Here is a 19399-nt window from a genome sequence, read left to right on the forward strand (position 1 = left end):
TGCACATACACACACTGTAACAGCTCCCTCTATAAACTCCCCAGTAACAGACCCTCTTCTTTAACACTCTCCTTTCTAGCAGACCTCCTTCCCTTTTCATCTCTCATTCTCTGGAGCCTATTTCTATTAGCTTTCTTTCCTATTACTCTAGTACAGGCATACTTATCAAGGTAACCACAGCCAACAAAATGCCAGATGTCAATACTCAGTCTTGAGTTGATTTCCAAACATTTGCTCAGTTCTTCTTTGGAACACGTCCTTTGCTTAGAAATTATATCTATGATTTCTACTTGAAATTTTTTTATAATTCTACTTGAAATTTTTATTTATGATAAGCTTAGCATACTCAACATGAAAAACCAGAAGCCTCAGCATGCTTTCTTATCTCCTGCAAGTTTACTCATCCTCCTGTGTTCCCAAGTTTAGTAAATGACTTCATCTTTCATCCACACCAAAAACCTAAGGGTCATCTGTCTGTCATTATTCTACTTCTCTTCCACGCCACATATCTAGTCTATCAGTAAGGCACAAAAACTTTACCTACAAAAGAAATCTCAAAATCAACCATTTTTCAGCATCTATACAATTATTTCCTTGATCTAAGCTCCTACCAACTTCTGCCTGGAACACTGGAACTGCAACTGATCTTCTCTTAATCCTTCTCTGTAAAGCAGATAATGTGATCTTTTAAAAAATGTTAATCATACACTATCACTACCCTGCAAACTCACCTATGGATTCCCATTACACTGGAATAAAATCTTACTTTTTCCCATGTCTTACACAGTGTGTGTGATCTGTCCTCCAGCCAAGTATCCAGCCCCATGCCCCTGTTCTCTTCCTTGCCCATTCTATGTATAACAGGCACACTGGTTTTCTTGCTCTTTCTTCAAATGTCAACTTGTTCATACCTTGCAATATTTCCCACCTGAAATGCCCCACCTTCAGATGGTGGCATGGCTTATCCATGCCATGGCTTAACATCATCTTGCTTTCCAACAATACACCACCTCTTCAGAAAGGCCTCCTTGGCAAGTCTTAAATGTCTCTCCTGTAGTCTTTACCCTACTTTATTTTTTCTTCATATTTCTACTTCCACTTGACAGTATAGGATATATATTGATCTGCTTATTGTCTATCTCCCCTGCTGGCAAAATCCCCACAAGCAATGACTTTCACTTTTGTTTTTCTTACATTATCACCAAGGGCTTATAGGGTCCATGCACACTGTGCTTAATTAATATCTGTTGAAAGAACAAATGGGGATATGCATGAAGGAAAAGATTTGTGCCATTTCCTTTTTTACTTAGCTCAAAATACTACCCCTCCCTACCCATCTTGTGGTTCTTAAGAGCTCTGGGAGCATAGCTCTCATGTTAGGTCTGCTAGTACACTAAGTCACCAGAACTGTCCATCTCACCTTTCTAAAATGCATCTGCAAAATACCAAACAGACCACATGCCGTGTGACTTAGCCAGGAGAATACACTCACAAAACAACATTGCAGGCAGACCTGGGGATAGAGCACATACCACCCACTGGGGCTCAGAATCCTTTCCCAGAAGCTTCTGAAGTAGATCAGAGATTATCTGCTTTCCCAGACAATCAGGAGCATGATACACATTCCCTGGATGTTGAGTCAGGAAGCATATCTTATATATGTGTTTCAGAGCCAGTACAGCCTTTTATAATCAGGAGCCATATACATAAGCACTGGATTCCCTTTAGTCAGAGAGCAAGAAAGTCCACAAGGAGGTCAGCCATGTCAGTGATCCAATCAGACCAAAATGCCCCTTCCTATAACAAATATTTTGTAATGCCCCTCTACCACTCTGAAATGAAATGTATACAAAAACCTATGAACCTAACATAATTCTTAACAGAGCAATGTATAACATAAAGAGAGACTAGGAAGAAAATAATTGATAACAAAATAATATGTATTTCAATATATAAATACTTGGATACAGTCCTTAGTAGAATAAAGAAGTAATAATAGTTACAAATGCAAACCAATGCAGGTGTGTTTTCATGGAGACATAAAAAATAAAGCAGTATTGCTGTCAGTGACTTTATTTTCCCAGTAGGTAAACAAATCCTGCTAAAGTTCCAAATTAAACAAAGTAATCTTTCCTCTATTTGCAAGGGAATTGGACTTCTGGAAAACTCAGTATTTATTTAAAATATTGTGGTCATATATAAAATAGAATCAGGTTTTTAGACTGGGGTCATTATAAACAGATTCTCTGCTCCATAAATGTCCAAATGGGCATTTGAAGGATGTATGAGACGTGGGTGGGGCTGGCTGCATGATGCAGGGGGACAGGTATCCCTAGGAAAACCAGAACCAACACACAACACACACAAATATATGCACACGTGTTTTCAAAATTCCCCAAACAGAAGCTCTGCCCCTCCATGCCCCAGAACTACTATCTGCGCCAATGCCCGGCTTTACCACCAGAGCCCAGAATGTTCAGTGGTCTTTGTGTTACAACTGTTCCCTTTTAACAGATTGTCAAGGTCAAGGAGGGAAAAAAAACATGTGTCAGTCAAAGAGTTATGGCGACAAGCTGATTCCTGCAGTCAGATGGCAAAGGAAGCCTGACTTCCCTGAGGAAAAAGCCTATGACTGAGAAAGCGAAGAAAGAGAGTGGAGAGGATGGGGCAAGAAAGTAAGAGAGAGCACATGTGGGTTCCAGTCAACCCCAAGAAGGTTTATCTCTATGGTATTAATCTGTGTTCTCCAGAGAAATTATATATATATATATATATACATACACATACATACATACCTATATATATATATTAAGATATTTATTGTAAACAATTGGCTCATTTGACTGTGAAGCTGAAAAGTCCCCAGATCTCCAGATCCAGGAGAGCTAATGGTGTCGTCTCAGTCTGAGTCAAAGTATGAAGGCCAAAGAGGATCAAAGTCTTAGCCAGAAGACAGTCAAGCAAACAGAGTGACTCCTCTCTCACTCACCCTTTTTATTGTATTCAAACCTATGGATAGATCACTGCCCACCCACACTGGGGAGGACAACTTACTTTTCTTAATCTACAAATTCAAATGTTAATCTCATTCAGAAATACTCTGAGAACACAGAAATAATCAGAAGTAATGATTAACAAAAAAATTTGGCATCCTATGACCTAGTCAAGGTGGCACATAAAATTGGCCATCGCACTCTGGGTCTCCATTTCTCATCTCCTTCCTCTGAGGATTTGGATGCAAGCAGAATCAGGGTCTCACGCATACTAATGCACTTGGTAAGGGGTATATAATGTGGGTGTTGCCTGGAAAGGCTGACTTGGAAATGGAAAATAAAATTGAGAATCTTGTGACTTAGCCAGGCTGTGTTTTGAAACACTAGATATCACCCCTTCCCCTCGCCTACCCCAAAACAGGAGTCACTATAAAGTGCTCCTTGTTCTGTCTTTCACCATAGAGTCTCCAAAGGGATTTGCTGAATTTTTTTTCGCACTGTGTAGAATGAGAGGCTGAGGCCATGCTGAACAGCTCCCAGCCTTTCAAGGATCACTGCAGTAGTTAAATCAGACCCTCCCTTTACAAATAGAGAAGCTCCAGCAAATTTACTCAACTTTAGAAATGCGTCTGTGGGATGTAATGTATGTATGTGTGAGTGTGTGTGTGTGTGTTTAAGTAAACATGACATTAATATGAACACACACAACTGTTCTAAATATTTCTGAGATCCCAGGTGGTAAGGAGCCTCCTCATTGAAGCTCCACTCAGGGCCAACACGGAGGGCCCCCTGGGCTGTGGGCTGCTACAGGGCTAATGGTTCTCTGCTCCCCAGCCTTCATCTGCTGTTGGAGTCCCTACTTCCTCTTCGACATTTTGGACAATTTCAGCCTCCTTCCAAACACTAAGGAGCGTTTCTACGCCTCTGTGATCATTCAGAACCTGCCTGCCTTGAACAGTGCCATCAACCCCCTCATCTACTGTGTTTTCAGCAACTCCATATGCTTCCCCTGCAGGTAAGGGGCATTCAGACACGGGGAAGCCCTCTGCACTCACCTCCAACCTGTGTCTTCCTCATGCTAGAGCTCCCGGGCGGGTTATAGATGAGAAACTGAGAGTCAAAAAATTCCCGCTAGTGTGACAGATTCAAATTCAGGCCCCCCAGCCATGGCTCATGCTTTCTCCTATACCACATCACCTCCTATAGCAATCATCCTAATCGAGTCACATATAGATGATCCTTATTTTCGTTTAAAGCTTCTCCCCATGAGTTGCCTCAATACAATGCCATGGAGATAGCAGGACACAAAGAATTATCATTTTACAGATAAACAAATTAAGGCTCACACGTTAAGTAAAATTATTGAGATTATATGAATAATTAGTTACAGATCTGAAATTAGATCCTTCCCACAATGACTCAGTCTGTTGTTTTTCAGCTGTTTTACTGCACAATCTACAGGGGGTAGGTGGAAAAATCCTTAGGGGATGGAATCGTACTAGAATTGTTTCAGGCTTGGGTTTGATGCCCTCTGTTGAATCTGTCTTCCATCAGTTGACAAGATCTTTCAAGTCCTTCTAGAATTATGGATGTATGGTAGCATTTCTCAGTGATCCTAAACGTCACTGATTCGTTAGAATGGCTACCATCCCTCACCTGCCTTGCCTCTGGCCTCTCACCCATCAGCCCCTCCCTGCCCTCCCCTTTCCTCTTGTCTCCATGATGGAATTGCAGAATGGTTACAGGCTTGGGTTTGATGCTGCCATTGTTGATTCATAGCTACATGCGACCTAGGGAAAATTATTTAACTTCCATAAACCTCCATTTCCTCACAAGTAAAAGGGGGGTAATAGCAATAGCAGTGCCTACATCTTAGCCAGTGATGTCTCTGTCACTGGGCTCTGGTGCTGATCTGTAGGAAGGAGGGCTGTGAGTGGTGGGGAAGTATGGTGAGGGCTATTACATTAAAAGTGCTTAGCACAATGCCTGATCCTTAATAAGTTCTCCACAAGTGTTAGCTCCTGAACAGTTAAATTATTCAGGACAAGTGATTTTTCCTCTTTGTTCTTTCTTTAGGGAGCAAAGATCACGGGATTCCAGAATGACATGTCGGGAGAGAACTGAGAAGCATGAGATGCAGGTTCTGTCCAAGCCAGAATTCATGTAGATCATGGGGCAGTGGTAGCACTGGGCTGAGCCCCATCAACTCTCCTGGGTTCCCATTAGCACCTTGGGCCTCTGCCCTGTACCTTTATCACTTGGGGGATGCACAAGGCAAACACTAAAAAGTGTGTGTCACCTGCCTCAGCAAGTATTGGCCAATAGGAAGTTACAAACTATTCACACCAGCCAGGAAAGATACCCCTTCTTTCCCTACCACTCCTAGCTGCCCTTCTCGCTGTCAGCACCAGAATCAATGGACAGAGACGTTGCTGGCCTGGGGCCCAGGCTTGGGCAAACAGAGGGAATTGACTAACAAAGCATGTTTGTACATGTTCTTATAATTACAATTTAAGAAGTAAATAAAAGGCTTACCTGGGCCTAGATTTTCCTCCCATTTTTGGAATCAAGTTTCAGTAGCTGTGGCCAAAGAGATGTTTGTCCTCGAAATGTCAACAAATAATAAATTCATCTCCAGGCATTGAGGCTTTGTGTCTCCTCTGCAGATGGCCATGGTTGGCAGATGGATGTGTTGGCAGCAGCCAGCCTCACGGTCCCATTGTATCAACAGATGATTTGCAGAAAGAACATAAGTGCTGGCCCTCCAGAGCAAAATCGAAATTGAGGGGTACTTTATCTGGTAGGAAAAGAAACAGCGCAAAAAGTCATGGGGCTCTGACCTCCAGGCTCTGAGAGGTGGCACCTGGGTCTCACACATGTCTTTCTGGCTCTCTGAAGGCTCCTCCCTTTGCATTCCACATTTAGGCCACTCTGGGTTCCATGTCTCATACCTCAGGGACACTTCTCTCTCTATAGTTGGGAGCTGAACGCCTGTGGCTTTTCCAGGCATGATGTTTCTGTAATATCTTTATCATTTTTGCACATTTTAGCTATTGTCTATCTAACACCTTGGCTGGGAAGCACTCGTGGGCCTTATTTTGACAAGCCTGGAGTTTGATATATATAAGCATAATCCAAGTGAAATATGACTAAATGTTTTCTAATCAATTTTTGCCATCAGATTTTTCCATAAGTGGAAGTGGAATAATTTAATTTGATTATATATACATCCCCACCCACAGTTCTAGGATGCGCGTGAGCTCCTTATTTTTAGCCTCACATACATTCTTGACATTAAAATCTCCTTGGCAAAATCCTCCTTCCCAAAATTATCCTGAGCTTAAGTCTTTTTTCGTCTACTGCTAGTGGAGTTATTATTTTAATAGCACTCCATTCCTCATTATGGTGTCAACCCAAAGACTTCATGCTTAAGGTCACAGTGGCATTTTTCCCATAAACTCTCTTTTCAATTCCATCTGACCTTAAGAAACGTATCTCTTAGGTAGAAAGCAGACTCCTCAGTTACCATCTATCTTAGAATTACTTTCTGAATTTGTGGAGCCTGAAAAATCTAGTTGTACATCTACAGAACAGTATTGAAGGCTGCCTTCCTTTCTGTCCAACCAGCTAAATGTGAGCAAACCTGGAAGCTTTGAGTGGTTGAGAAGTGCTTTTTGACATTTCACTTTAAATCAAGATGTGCTACAGAAGACCCACATAATCATTGCTAAGATAACTGTCTGCATGGGAGCCAATTAACAGTGCAAAATCTGGTGGCTGCCCTTCCTACATGGCAAAATGGGAGGCCTGGGTTCTTTTGACAGATGCTTTCAACCTCTGTCAAGCTCTGGTCTGAGAAAGGCATTACATGCCTACCTCATCCATCAATAGACCCAGAAAGTTAAGGAGAGAGTCAAGTGAGGGGCTTTGTGGGCTTTAAAACCTGTGAATGTGATTTTGTAGTTATTGTAGCGCTGAGACTCCTATTCCCAGTGAAGACTGGAGATCAGTAAGATAATGGTACAGGCTGCTGCAAGACAAGCTGCCAGTACAATGAAACTTGCTTCATATTGGTGAGGACTTTGGGGTCCTCCTTTTCATGTATTTTCTGAGCTTGAGGAAACATGATTTAAATACTAAGGAATGCTGGTAATAGTTTCATAGTCTTATGACCTTGGAACAAATTATTTAATGTTTCTGAGCATCACTGTCTCATCTGTAAAATAGGAACAAAATAAGGCTGGAGCAGAGAGTCTTGTGGGTTCTTTACAGATATAGGTGCTGAGATTATAATGGCTTAAATTAAATCCATAGAGTCATAGCTTCTGGAATTTCTTCCCCAGGGAGGCAATGATTGTATGACTCATGGCCACGTTGTTTGCTCTTTAGAAGGTGTAATTTCTCCATCTATCACCATGAAGTCAGAGAAACATCATTTCCCAATTGGGAAATACAGTTTGAACTCTTGGAGAAAATGAGCAGCTTAGTGTTGTGATGTCATTTTTATAGCCTTGGACACCGAAGTGGGGCCAGAGAAGCCAGCAGAGTGATATATAAAATTAAGATGCTTACTTCCTACACCAAGATGTCACAGACACTTATGATTGCAATATCACTTAGCTTCAGGCATAGGCAAAAATTTAGGATAATAAGGATAGATGTGTTTAATATATTTAGCCATGCTAGAGAAAATAAGTGTCTCCACTTTACTGAACTAAATTAAATATGAATGGTAAAAACTTTGCTTCCAGGGATTGTATTGAGCATAATTTAACGGAAGTTTAATTTTGCCAAGCAACATTTCCCATACCTTTTAAATGGCTTTAATTTGTGATTAATGATGAGAAAAAAGTATCCCTTCTCAACCAAACACACAGCTTAAACTTGCTTCCCCACATCATTATGACAACTCTAGACATCCATATACAGAAAGGACTTTGCCTCTTCCTTTTGCATCCACAGTGTCGGAAGGGACCACAAGCCTGCATCTGGTGGGGAAACAGGAAGACAAAATTATATTTAGCAGGAAACAGAGCAGCTCTACTCTTCTAGAGTCATCTTAAGTGAGCTACAGGCCTTATGGCAACTATACTTTTTTTACGGTCATATGACTATACCTCACTACAGCCAGCAAATTTGGGAAACTCAGTAGTGGCCACAGGACTGGAAAGGTCAGTTTTCATTCCAATCCCAAAGAAAGGCAATGCCAAAGAATGCTCACCCTACCACACAATTGCCCTCATCTCACACACTAGCAAAGTAATGCTCAAAATTCTCCAAGCTAGGCTTCAACAGTTCATGAACCATGAATTTCCAGATGTTCAAGCTGGATTAATAAAAGACAGAGGAACCAGAAATAAAATTGCCAACATCTGCTGGATCATCAAAAAAGCATGAGAGTTCCAGAAAAACATCTACTTCTGCTTTATTGACTATGCCAAAGCCTTTGACTGTGTGGATCACAACAAACTGTGGAAAATTCTTCAAGAGATGGGAATACTAGACCACCTGATCTGCCTCCTGAGAAATCTGTATGCAGGTCAGGAAGCAACAGTTAGAACTGGACATGAAACAACAGACTGGTTCCAAATAGGAAAAGGAGTATGTCAAGGCTGTATATTGTCACCCTGCTTATTTAACTTATATGCAGAGTACATCATCAGAAATGCTGGGCTGGCAGAAGCACAAGCTGGAATCAAGATTGCCGGGAGACATATCAATAGCCTCAGATATGCAGATGACACCACCCTTATGGCAGAAAGTGAAGAGGAACTAAAAAGCTTCTTGATGAAAGTGAAAGAGGAGAGTGAAAAAATTGGCTTAAAGCTCAACATTCAGAAAACAAAGATTATGGCATCCGGTCCCATCACTTCATGGGAAATAGATGAGGAAACAGTGGAAACAGTGTCAGACTTAATTTTGGGGGGCTCCAAAATCACTGCAGACAGTGACTGCAGCCATGAAATTAAAACACTTACTCCTTGGAAGGAAAGTTATGACCAACCTAGATAGCATATTGAAAAGCAGAGACATTACTTTGCCAACAAAGGTCCATCTAGTCAAGGCTGTGGTTTTTCCTGTGGTCATGTATGGATATGAGAGTTGGACTATGAAGAAAGTTGAGCACTAAAGAATTGATGCTTTTGAACTGTGTTGTTGGAGAAGACTCTTGAGAGTCCCTTGGACTGCAAGGAGATCCAACCAGTCCATCCTAAAGGAGATCAGTCCTGGGTGTTCACTGGAAGGACTGATGCTAAAGGTGAAACTCCAATACTTTAGCCACCTCATGTGAAGAATTGACTCACTGGAAAAGACCCTGATGCTGGGAGGGATTGGGGGTGGGAAGAGAAGGGGACGACAGAGGATGAGATGGCTGGATGGCATCCCTGACTCGATGCACGTGAGTCTGAGTGAACTCCGGGAATTGGTGATGGACAGGGAGGCCTGGCATGCTGCGATTCATGGGGTCGCAAAGAGTTGGACATGACTGAGCGACTGAACTGAAATGAACAGTGTTTCTTGCAGTTTTTCAATTGCATTTGACTGAAAGTAGATGGTCCTGTTCAGGGGCCAATCTCCTCGCTTTTGGAAACCTGAAAAACACATGCCTCATTTCTCTGCAGCTGCATTTTAAGACTGCATTATCCTCAACAGGGCTGGTTTGATTAACATTTTAAAAGTGCAATTCCATGCATACAGAATGTTAAGATGGACAGAGGCTTGTGTCATGTAGTCTCATGGTTTTCTGACTATCTGGGGACTCCCTAAGAAGTCCCAAAGAAGTGACTCAGTATTCATACTCACATATACAACAATAGTATACATATAAAGTCTAGACAAAATTAAGATGGTTAAATTGCTTAAAGTCCTTGCATTACCTGGAATGTAGGTAGAATATAGATTAGACATTGATACACCAAGAATGCATGTTTTCATTTCAAGAATGTAGGTTGTAATCACTAAAATAATAGAAATAAAGAACTATATAACTTTGAAACTAAAAGAGAAGAAAAACATGATAAAAGTACTCAAGCAGTCTAAAAGAAGGCAAGAAAAGAGAGAAGTAGAAATATGAATAGCTGGGACAAATAGAAAGCACATAGGAAAATGGTGGATTTTTTTATCCAAATATATCAGTAACTGTAATAATGTAAGCAGATTATATACTCCAGTTTTTGTTTGATTAGACTTTTAAAGAAACAACTATATGTTATTTGCAAGAGATATGCCTAAAACACAAGGACGCCGAAAGTTTGGAAATAAAAGAATGGACAAAGGTATTCCATGGAAACAGTACTAAAAGCTGGTGAGACTGTATTAATAAAGACTAAATACATTTTAAGGGGGAAAAAAGCATTAGTGGCAATAAACAGGGACATTTCAAGTGATAAATGTTTTAGTTCAGTGAGATGATATAACTCTAAATTTCTAAGCATTTACAAGATGGCCTCAAAATATGTATTTTCAAAAGCTGTCAGAACTATCAAACAAATAGACAAGTCCACAGCCATAGTGGGGAATTTTGTCACACTTAATTTCAGTAATTGAAGGAGACAAAAACTAGGAATGATCTGCATAATTGGAACAACATGAATAACACAGGTAGCGCACATTATCCTACCACTCCAAAATAAATGGTCTTTTCAAGCACATGTGAAGCAGTTACAAAACTTGACCACATGTCAGCCATAAATAAAATAAGCTTCAAAACATTCAAAAGATTGAGCTCAAACAGATTGGTTTCTCTGATCACAATACAATTATGCTAGAACTCAAGAGCAGGAGCTTAACCAGGTTTAGAAACCAGATTACCAGGTTTAGAAATCAGAAAATATATTTCTTAGTACTTATAATCAAAGAAAAAAGTACATGTAAAGTAGAAAACAATCATATTGAATGATAATGAAATTATATCAAAAGTGTGGGATACAAAGGACTAAAAAGAATTTTTCTTCTTTTCTTCTTTTTTTTTCTTCTTCTTTTTCTTCTTTTCCTTTAAGTTAATGAATAAATCATCTAGTTCATGAAGTTAGGGAAATTCACCAAAACAAAGCCACAGGAAATACAAGCAAGAAAATAATGTGCAGGAGTAAATTTAATAAAATAGAAAACAAACATGTAATTTTAGAAGCTCAAGACAAAATTCTGTTATTTGTAAAAATAATAAAAGCAATAAACCTCTTATGAGACTGGTCAAAGGGAAAAAAGAGAGAAGGCACAAGTAAGCAGTATTATTTATTTTAAGGATATCTCTGCAGGTCTTGAAGTCAATAAAGAGATAATAAAAGGATATTATGATCAACTACTAAAGCAAACTGAAAATATAGCTGAACAGCCACCTTACTATAACTGACATAAGAAGAAACAGAAAAGTTGAGTAGTAAATATCATAACTACTAAAGAAAAAATACACCTTCATTGGAGAGTTCTACCACAATTTAAATAAAAAACAACTCCAATTCTATATACTTATACTATTCAGGAGACTTGAAACTATTTATTAGACTAAAAATGCCATAATGTCAAAACCCTACAATGATATTACCAAACGGAAAATTACAAGTGAAATTTTGTCATGAAAATAAAAACAAAAGTTCCAAATTAAATTTTAGCAAACCAAATCCAGCAAAATATAAAAAGACTAAAACACATGACCAAGTTGTATTCATTTCAGGAATGCAAAGTTGGCTTAATATTAGAGAATTACTCAAATAACTCATTATACTAATAGATTACAAGAGTTAAAAAAAACACATTATCAGTGTAACAGATACAGGGGAAATGTTCAATAAAATTATTGGGCATTAAGGCACAATAAAAGATTTTCACAAATTTGAGTTAAAAAGAAATCCCTAACTCTAAAGATTATGTACCAAAAATCCTAATGATAAAACTTTGAGGTAGTCCCTTTGAAATAAAGAATGAATGAGTAAAGAATACTATCATCATCACTTTATTCAACACTGTACTAAGATCCTAGCCAATATAGTAAAGCAACAAAAACAAAAAGATAAAAGGCATAAGGATTGGCAATGCATAATAAAAATCAATTTATTATTGATATAAATGTATAGAATATCAAAATAAGATACAATATTAGAATTGATAATTATAATTGTAAATAATTAAAAGTAATCATAAAGTTTAGTATGGTTGCAGGATACAAAATCAATATACAAAAGTCAATATCATTTCCACACAAGAGCAACAAATATAAAATTACTTTTCAATTGCAATTTACAATAGCCTTAAAAGATCAAGTTCCTAAGAATAAATTCATAAATGGTGTGTAAATCTCTATGGAGGAATCATAGTACTATTGAAAGGTATTAAAAAGGAACTAATTCAATGTAGAAACAAGTACACCATGATTTATCATAAAATCATCCATTCTTCTCCAATCAATTAGTAAGATTAATATAGTAACAATCTAAGCTCTAGCAGGAATTCTGTAGAACTTTACAAGTTGCCTCTAAAAATTTATACAGAAATGCAGAAGGCCAAAATTAGCCAAGACCAAGAAAAAAAAAGTGGGAATATTTGATCAGCTAGATACTTGATCTTATCACAAAGCCATAATAATGAAAATTATAGTATTGTGTCAGAGTAGACAAATTAACAAATATAACAGTAAAAAAGTTCAGAAAAAGATGTCCACATATTGGAAAACTTGTTTATTTCAGAGACAGCATTGCAGAGGAATGGAAAAAGGGTGCTCTTTCAATACATGATGTAAGGAAAATTGGGCAGTTACATGGAAAAAAATGAAAATGAAAGCCTGGTGGATTATATGCAAAAGTGCTTCCAGATGGATTATGGATCTAACTGCATGAAATAAAACAACTTGAAGAAATAATGTAAGAGAATATCTTTAAGATCTCTGAATAGGGCAAGAGCTCTTTAAACAAAACACAAAAACTGCTGCTTTGAAAGGAAAAGATTAATAAATTTGATTACCAAAAAATTAGAAAATCAAAAGACATCATAAAAAAGGGTGAAAAAGCAAGTGATAGAATGGGAAATGATATTTGCAAATGACCAAGATCTAGTATTTAGAATATGCAAAATTCACGTAAATCACTAAGAAAAGACAATTGAAAACAGATAGAAATTGATCAGGACTTGATTTCAGAAAAGAAATTTTCTAAAAGGCCAATAAAACACCAAATGAAAAGATGTTAAATCTCACTGAAGTCAGGGAAAAGTAAATTAAATCACAGTGAAATATTAATATGCACCCACTAAATTGGCAGAAATTTAAAACTTTGACAATATCAAGTGTTGGTGAGGATGTGAAGCATCAGAAATTTTCATTGTTTTCTGGTGGTAAATATTTAGTACAACCTAAGGATCAAACCCCAGAGAAGGCAATGGCACCCCACTCCAGTACTTTTGCCTGGAAAATCCCATGGATGGAGGAGCCTAGTAGGCTGCAGTCCATGGGGTCACTGGCAGTCGGACACGACTGAGTGACTTCACTTTCACTTTTCACTGTCATGCATTGGAGAAGGAAATGGCAACCCACTCCAGTGTTCTTGCCTGGAGAATCCCAGGGACAGGGGAGCCTGGTGGGCTGCCGTCTATGGGGTTGCACAGAGTCGGACACGACTGAAGTGACTTAGCAGCAGCAGCAGCAGCAAGGATCAAACCAGAGTCTCTCACATTGTAGGCAGATTCTTTACCAACTCAGCCATCAGGAAAGCTCCTACAATCATTCTAGCCTTTAACTAATAAAATTAAGGATGTATATACTCTACGACTTTGCATTTCCATTCCTGAGTAAAGATACTACAGAAGAGTATAATTATGTGAGCCTTAATATATGTGAAAGAATATTCATAATAATTAGCGAAGGGAATGGCAACCCACTCCAGTATTCTTCCCTGGAAAATCTCAAGGACAAGAGGAGACAGGTGGGCTACAGTTCATGCGGTCGCAAAAGAGTCAGACACAACTTAGCAACTTAACAACAATCATAATAATACTGATTTATAAGAACCATAAGTGGAAGTGAAACAAATGCCCACCAGAACAATAGATTAAAAAAATATGGTATATTTCATACAATAAAGTACTTTATAGCACCAAAAATGACCAAAAGAAAACCCACCCCAGCTGCTTGTCACAACGTAAAAAAAAATCTTTAAAAACATAATATAAAAGTAAAGAAGATAAATACTAAAAGATACTATATGATTTCAATTATGTAAAATTCACAAGCAGCCACATTTTACTATTGTATATAGGGATGCATACACAGGTGATAAAATTCTAAAACAATGCAAGGAAATTACTTTTATGAAGTAATTTATAAAAGCCAAGAGTGAGGCTCCTTTGTGAGATGGGAAAGAGCTGTGTTTGGGAGGGAGCCTGCAGAAGAGGGGCTGGTAAGGTTCTGTTTCTTGCTTCGGGTGTTCACTATCTAATTACTCATTAAGCTATATATTTACATTTGGTGTGCGTTTATGCAGAGAAGGCAATGGCACCACTCTAGTACTCTTGTCTGGAAAATCCCATGGACGGAGGAGCCTGGAAGGCTGCAGTCCATGGGGTGGCTGAGGGTCGGACTCGACTGAGCGACTTCACTTTCACTTTTCACTTTCATGCATTGGAGAAGGAAATGGCAACCCACTCCAATGTTCTTGCCTGGAGAATCCCAGGGACAGGGGAGCCTGGTGGGCTGCCGTCTATGGGGTCGCAGAGTTGGACACAACTGAAGTGACTTAGCAGCACCAGTAGCAGCACTTTTATGAATGTGTGTTATATTTTACAATTAGAAGTTTCTAAAACTGTAGCTTTTCAAAGTCTTTTAGGACTATTATTCTGGTAGTAGTGCAGAGAAGGCAGCCAGATTGGAAACAGGAAGGTGATCAATCGGGTCCGGATTACACACAAGCAACAGCAGAGATGAGATGGCCCAAAGATGCTTCTGGGTTCCTTCTCTGCATTCTGAGCCAGCAATGTATCATTCACACCCAGTAACAGGAATATTGATGCCAACATTTTTCAAAATCTGCAGAAATATCTTGGCTCCTCCATACAGTCTTGAGTGTCAGTCCAGTGGAAATCAATATCTAGCTTCTGTTCTCTTGTTGCCTATTGAGGGGTCCTGGAGTCCTGAAGTTCTTACTCATAACTCCAACCCCCATGTCCTTCCAAAAAGTCTCCTCCTCCTTTCTGCCCTTTCTCATCCCTCATGTATAGCAGGTACATACACCTGCTGTGTTATTCCCCAAGTACAGCCACATCAGCATTCCTCCAGAGAGGCTTTCAAGTAAAGAGGGAACATTTGAGGCATTGCTGCCCTATTGCCAAAGAACTAACTTCCAAAAAAAGTAGATACTTTGAGCCTGCAGGAGGTGGCCAGGACAAATATTTGGTGTCAAAAGCATGTTGACTCATCTCCATGATGATTTGACAGGGTTTAAGAAGGCTGATCAAAGGGTCCCAAATCTTGCTGCGTCACAGAATCACTCACGGGCTTAGGAAAGAAGTACAGATCTTGAGATCTCCAACTGCATTCTGATTCATTGGTCTCTGAGTACAGCCTAGAAGTCTGTACGTACAGCAAGCAACTCAGGTGATTCTTGTGCAGGGGTTTCTGCAGCTCTTTGAGGCACCAGTACTTAGGAACCAGTGCTTAACAGCATGCCAGGTCTTTAAAGCCCAAGTTTCTCATGGCCAGGAAGGGTGTGGGCCACCTTGGCTTACCTCTGTCCAGTTGCCCTGAGTCCAACCTGAGGACAAATGTTCTTCTAAGAGTCCAACTTCATCACCTTGCAACTCTCCAGATAATGGTTAGGTAAACCCAGGACTAAATTTTGTTTCTTCTATCCACTCTAGACTAAATGCTCTTTCCCCACAAGAAGAGAGACCTTAGTATAGAGTGCTTTACATGCAGGTAGATACGCAAATGAAATCAAGTGGGGAAGCATCGCCCTGAGTTTATGTGATGTCTGAGAACAAGGAAGGATGCCTCTGAAGGGATGTCTGGGGGCTGTAAAAACATGCAGATAGGGTATTACACTGAAGCCCTTGAGTGTAACCTCTTCAGACTCGGACCCCTTTATGCTTGTTTATGGACTTCCCTGGAGGCTTAGATGGTAAAGAATCCACCTGCAAAGAAGGAGACTTGGGTTCATTCTCTGGGTTGAGAAGATTCCCCTGAAGTAGGAAATGGCAACCCACTCCAGTATTCTTGCCTGGAGAATTCCATGGACAGAGGAGCCTAGCGGGTTACAGTCCATGGGGTCACAAAGAGTTAGACACAACTGACTGACTTTCACATGCTTGTTTATGTGGATTATACTCATAGATATTTACTGCATTAAAAATTAAATGTGAGAAACTGTTTAATATTTACCTATGAATTCCTTTATAAATAACAATAATAAACTCAATACATAGTAACATAAATATCTTCTATATGGAAAGTAACTATTTCCCTCTTCAAAAAAAAATTTAGCAGGAAGATCAACTTGTTTTAACTTTTTGTAAATCTCTTTAAGTTTGGCTTAATAGAAGACAGCTGGATTTTCAGATCTTCTGCATTCAATCTGTGGCAATATGTTGTTTTGATAGAAATATGTAAAGAAAATCAGGCTTCACACAAATATGTAGTTAGGGGAAAAAAGGAGTATTTTAATCTGCTTCTGCACTCAATCTGTTGTGCTAGTCCATGCCATGTGACCTCTGGAAAATTCCACTGTACACAAGAGAGAAAGAAAATGAAAAAGGCCCCAAAAACATTCTAGTGCTACTATGAAAATAGTTTTGATCTCACAGACCCTCCCTGAAAGGTCCTCTCCACTCACCAGGATCTGGACCACACTTTAAGGATTGCTGCCTTAAAGAAAAACTGTGTGCACATTTGTTTGCCAACAGCAATAGCTATTGCTTTAATACTGCTGTCCTGGCTGCAAAGTGGAGGCAGGATGAGGTGGGTAGGCTAACTGACCATGTGTATCTGTTTGCAAAGCGGGGTAAAGCACTAATTATAGGCAATTATGATTTGGACTTTGTTCCAAGACGACACCTCAAAAGGTAAACCTAGTGATTAAACCTACCTGTGCTGTGGGCCACAGCCCATAGTCCTACTCAAACTAGATACTCAGGGCATGTCCAGGACTGGGGGCAAGTGGTGGCTGGACTGAGAAAGAGAGTGAGCAATGCATGTATGTATGCTCAGTCACTCAGTCAAGTCTGACTCTTTGCAACCCCATGGACTGCAGCCTACCAGGCCCCTCTGTCCATGGAATTCTCCAGGCAAGAATACTGGAGTGGGTTGCCATTTCCTTCTCCAAGAATGGTCAATATTCACCTCTAAAACTATGGCGTTTACAGGGTTCTGAATGTAAGCAGACAAATGACTCTCTTCATATCCTCAAATGGACTTGCTAAGTCAGCCTACCCAGACCACTTTCTTTCACACTGCGGCTGCCAATCCAGCAATCCTGATCTCCTGCACTGTTTTGTGATTTGTTTTTTTGCACCAGCATCTATCATCTTCCAATGCACTGTATAATGTGATTATGATTATGTTTACTGCTTATTGCCAACATCTCCCATGAGACAAGGATCTTTGCCTATTTTGTTCACTGCTATATCCCCTGGACCAGAACACTGCCTGGGATAGAGTGTGTACTGATAAATGTTAGTGAACTAATAAGATTTATGGATAAAGGGGAAGAGGAGAACACTAGCATCCTGCAAGCAGTTTGCACCCAGGAGAGGAGGAAGGCTGAGCTGAGCATGCCCAGTTTATTCTCTCCAAATTCATGACACAGATAAGGCTATTCCTTCCTCTTCCAACAACTGAAGAGCAAATAAAAGTTGAAAATGTGACATCTCTCCATGAAAGGACACATTAGAAATGAAGAAGCATCATCCACCGCTGACTTTCCACAATTATTTGTTCTTAACTCTTTGTGATTAAATATTAAGCCTATGGTCAGCCAGGGGTGTGGTGATCCTCCGATGAGGAGATCATAAGTTCTATCAAGACCTTTCTATTCCTCTTTCATCAGGTACCCTCCCAATGCCACCCACTTCATTTGGACCCTTTATGCCCCTACTGTTTCTTTGCTCCAAGCCCATCCTCCACTCCATTTGATGCTGAAGCTGAGGCTGGGACTCTGCAAACCACATTTCCCAATTCCTTTGTTAGTTGTTTTTTGTTAGGTAAGGTCTGCCAAAGGGAAATGGGTAGGATATGGAAAAAAGAACACAATTTGGGGAATATAGAGGGCTTCCTTTCTGTATTTCAATCATCAGCTTTCCCATCATCTCCTCAGGGTTACTAGCAGGATTCAGACCACACCTCTCCTCAGGTGCATGGAGCTTGCCCCAGAGACCTCAACATCTGTCCTGGGGGCCCTTCTCTAAACTCCTAGGGTAATGCCTCCTTCCTTTTGTTCTCCAGTCTTAGGGGTGGTAGCTGCTGTCTGCAGTTATTAATCCCTAGGCTACCATTCTTCTTTGCTATTTCAGCTCCCTAGCACCTGTGCACCCAATTCTGCATAAGTCCCTTCTTTCTGAAATATCTACCATGGCTCCTCTTTCCCTTGTATGGCTCCTGACTGGTACAGTTCCCCTGTGGACCCTCCTGGGACCACTGATGGACAAGTTAGAATTGATCCCCACAGGGCTCTCATGTGAGTCAGAAAAATCTCAATTAAATCTCTATATTGCTGTTAATTAACTCCTTATTCAATATCTCTTTCTTAACGTCCTTCCACACTATCCGATATAGCTAGAGTGATCATACGGTCCAGCTCAACCCAAACAGTATAGGTTTATGACTGTTGTCCAAGCATAATTATTAATAGAGCCTCCTTTTTCTCTCAGAACTATCCTAGTTTGGGTGATAAATTATATTGTCACTCTAATCATTATATGCTCTACAAAGAAATTAAATCATGTTAAGATATTCCAGCAATAAAATACCAATTACAAGATGTTTCAAGTTTGAATATCAACCCTTTCTCATCATGAATTTCCTGGGAAGAAATTAAATTTCAATGATTGAAGTCAATGATTAAGTTAGAGTTCAAATATATTAAAGTCCAAAGGATTTAAGGTCCAAAATCATATTCTTTACCCATCTGATTTAAGGTTTGAAGAAAATTAGAGTCCAATTCCCTTCAATTTGTTATTCCACTCCTGTGTTTTATTTCTCAACATTCCAAGGACCTGCACCAAATGTTGGAGTTGAAGGGTCCAAAAATAGCCTCTGTTCCCCACAAGAGCTTTGAATAGATTATAAAATCAAATAAAGGATGACAGGAGAGAGATTAGAACAACACCATTATTACTAACAAATGTGGCTTGTACCTGCAGTCAAGCTGCTGCTGCTGCTAAGTCGCTTCAGTTGTGTCCGACTCTGTGCGACCCCATAGACGGCAGCC

The 19399-nt window shown here is 39.6% G+C and overlaps 1 protein-coding gene and 1 long non-coding RNA gene across 3 annotated transcripts in view; one reads left to right on the top strand and one right to left on the bottom strand.

The window, feature by feature from the left end:
- Positions 1 to 5247, top strand: part of NPSR1 (neuropeptide S receptor 1) — a 152580-nt gene extending 147333 nt beyond the window's left edge. For both annotated transcript variants that reach the window (XM_005889111.2, XM_014483724.2), the window contains 2 exons: positions 3828 to 4008; positions 5070 to 5247. In XM_005889111.2, coding sequence (XP_005889173.1) covers positions 3828 to 4008; positions 5070 to 5160 — 272 coding nt within the window. In that variant the 3' untranslated portion in view covers positions 5161 to 5247. The remainder of the gene's footprint in view (positions 1 to 3827; positions 4009 to 5069) is intronic.
- Positions 1 to 19399, bottom strand: part of LOC138987622 (uncharacterized) — a 96449-nt gene that overhangs the window by 39746 nt on the left and 37304 nt on the right. Inside the window, exons 3-4 of the long non-coding RNA XR_011464006.1 lie at positions 7804 to 7981; positions 5529 to 5790 (exon numbers count right to left, since the gene is read on the bottom strand). This is a non-coding gene — a long non-coding RNA (uncharacterized lncRNA). The remainder of the gene's footprint in view (positions 1 to 5528; positions 5791 to 7803; positions 7982 to 19399) is intronic.

This window comes from Bos mutus, chromosome 4, assembly GCF_027580195.1.
Source record: "Bos mutus isolate GX-2022 chromosome 4, NWIPB_WYAK_1.1, whole genome shotgun sequence".
Classification (NCBI taxonomy): Eukaryota; Metazoa; Chordata; class Mammalia; order Artiodactyla; family Bovidae; genus Bos; species Bos mutus.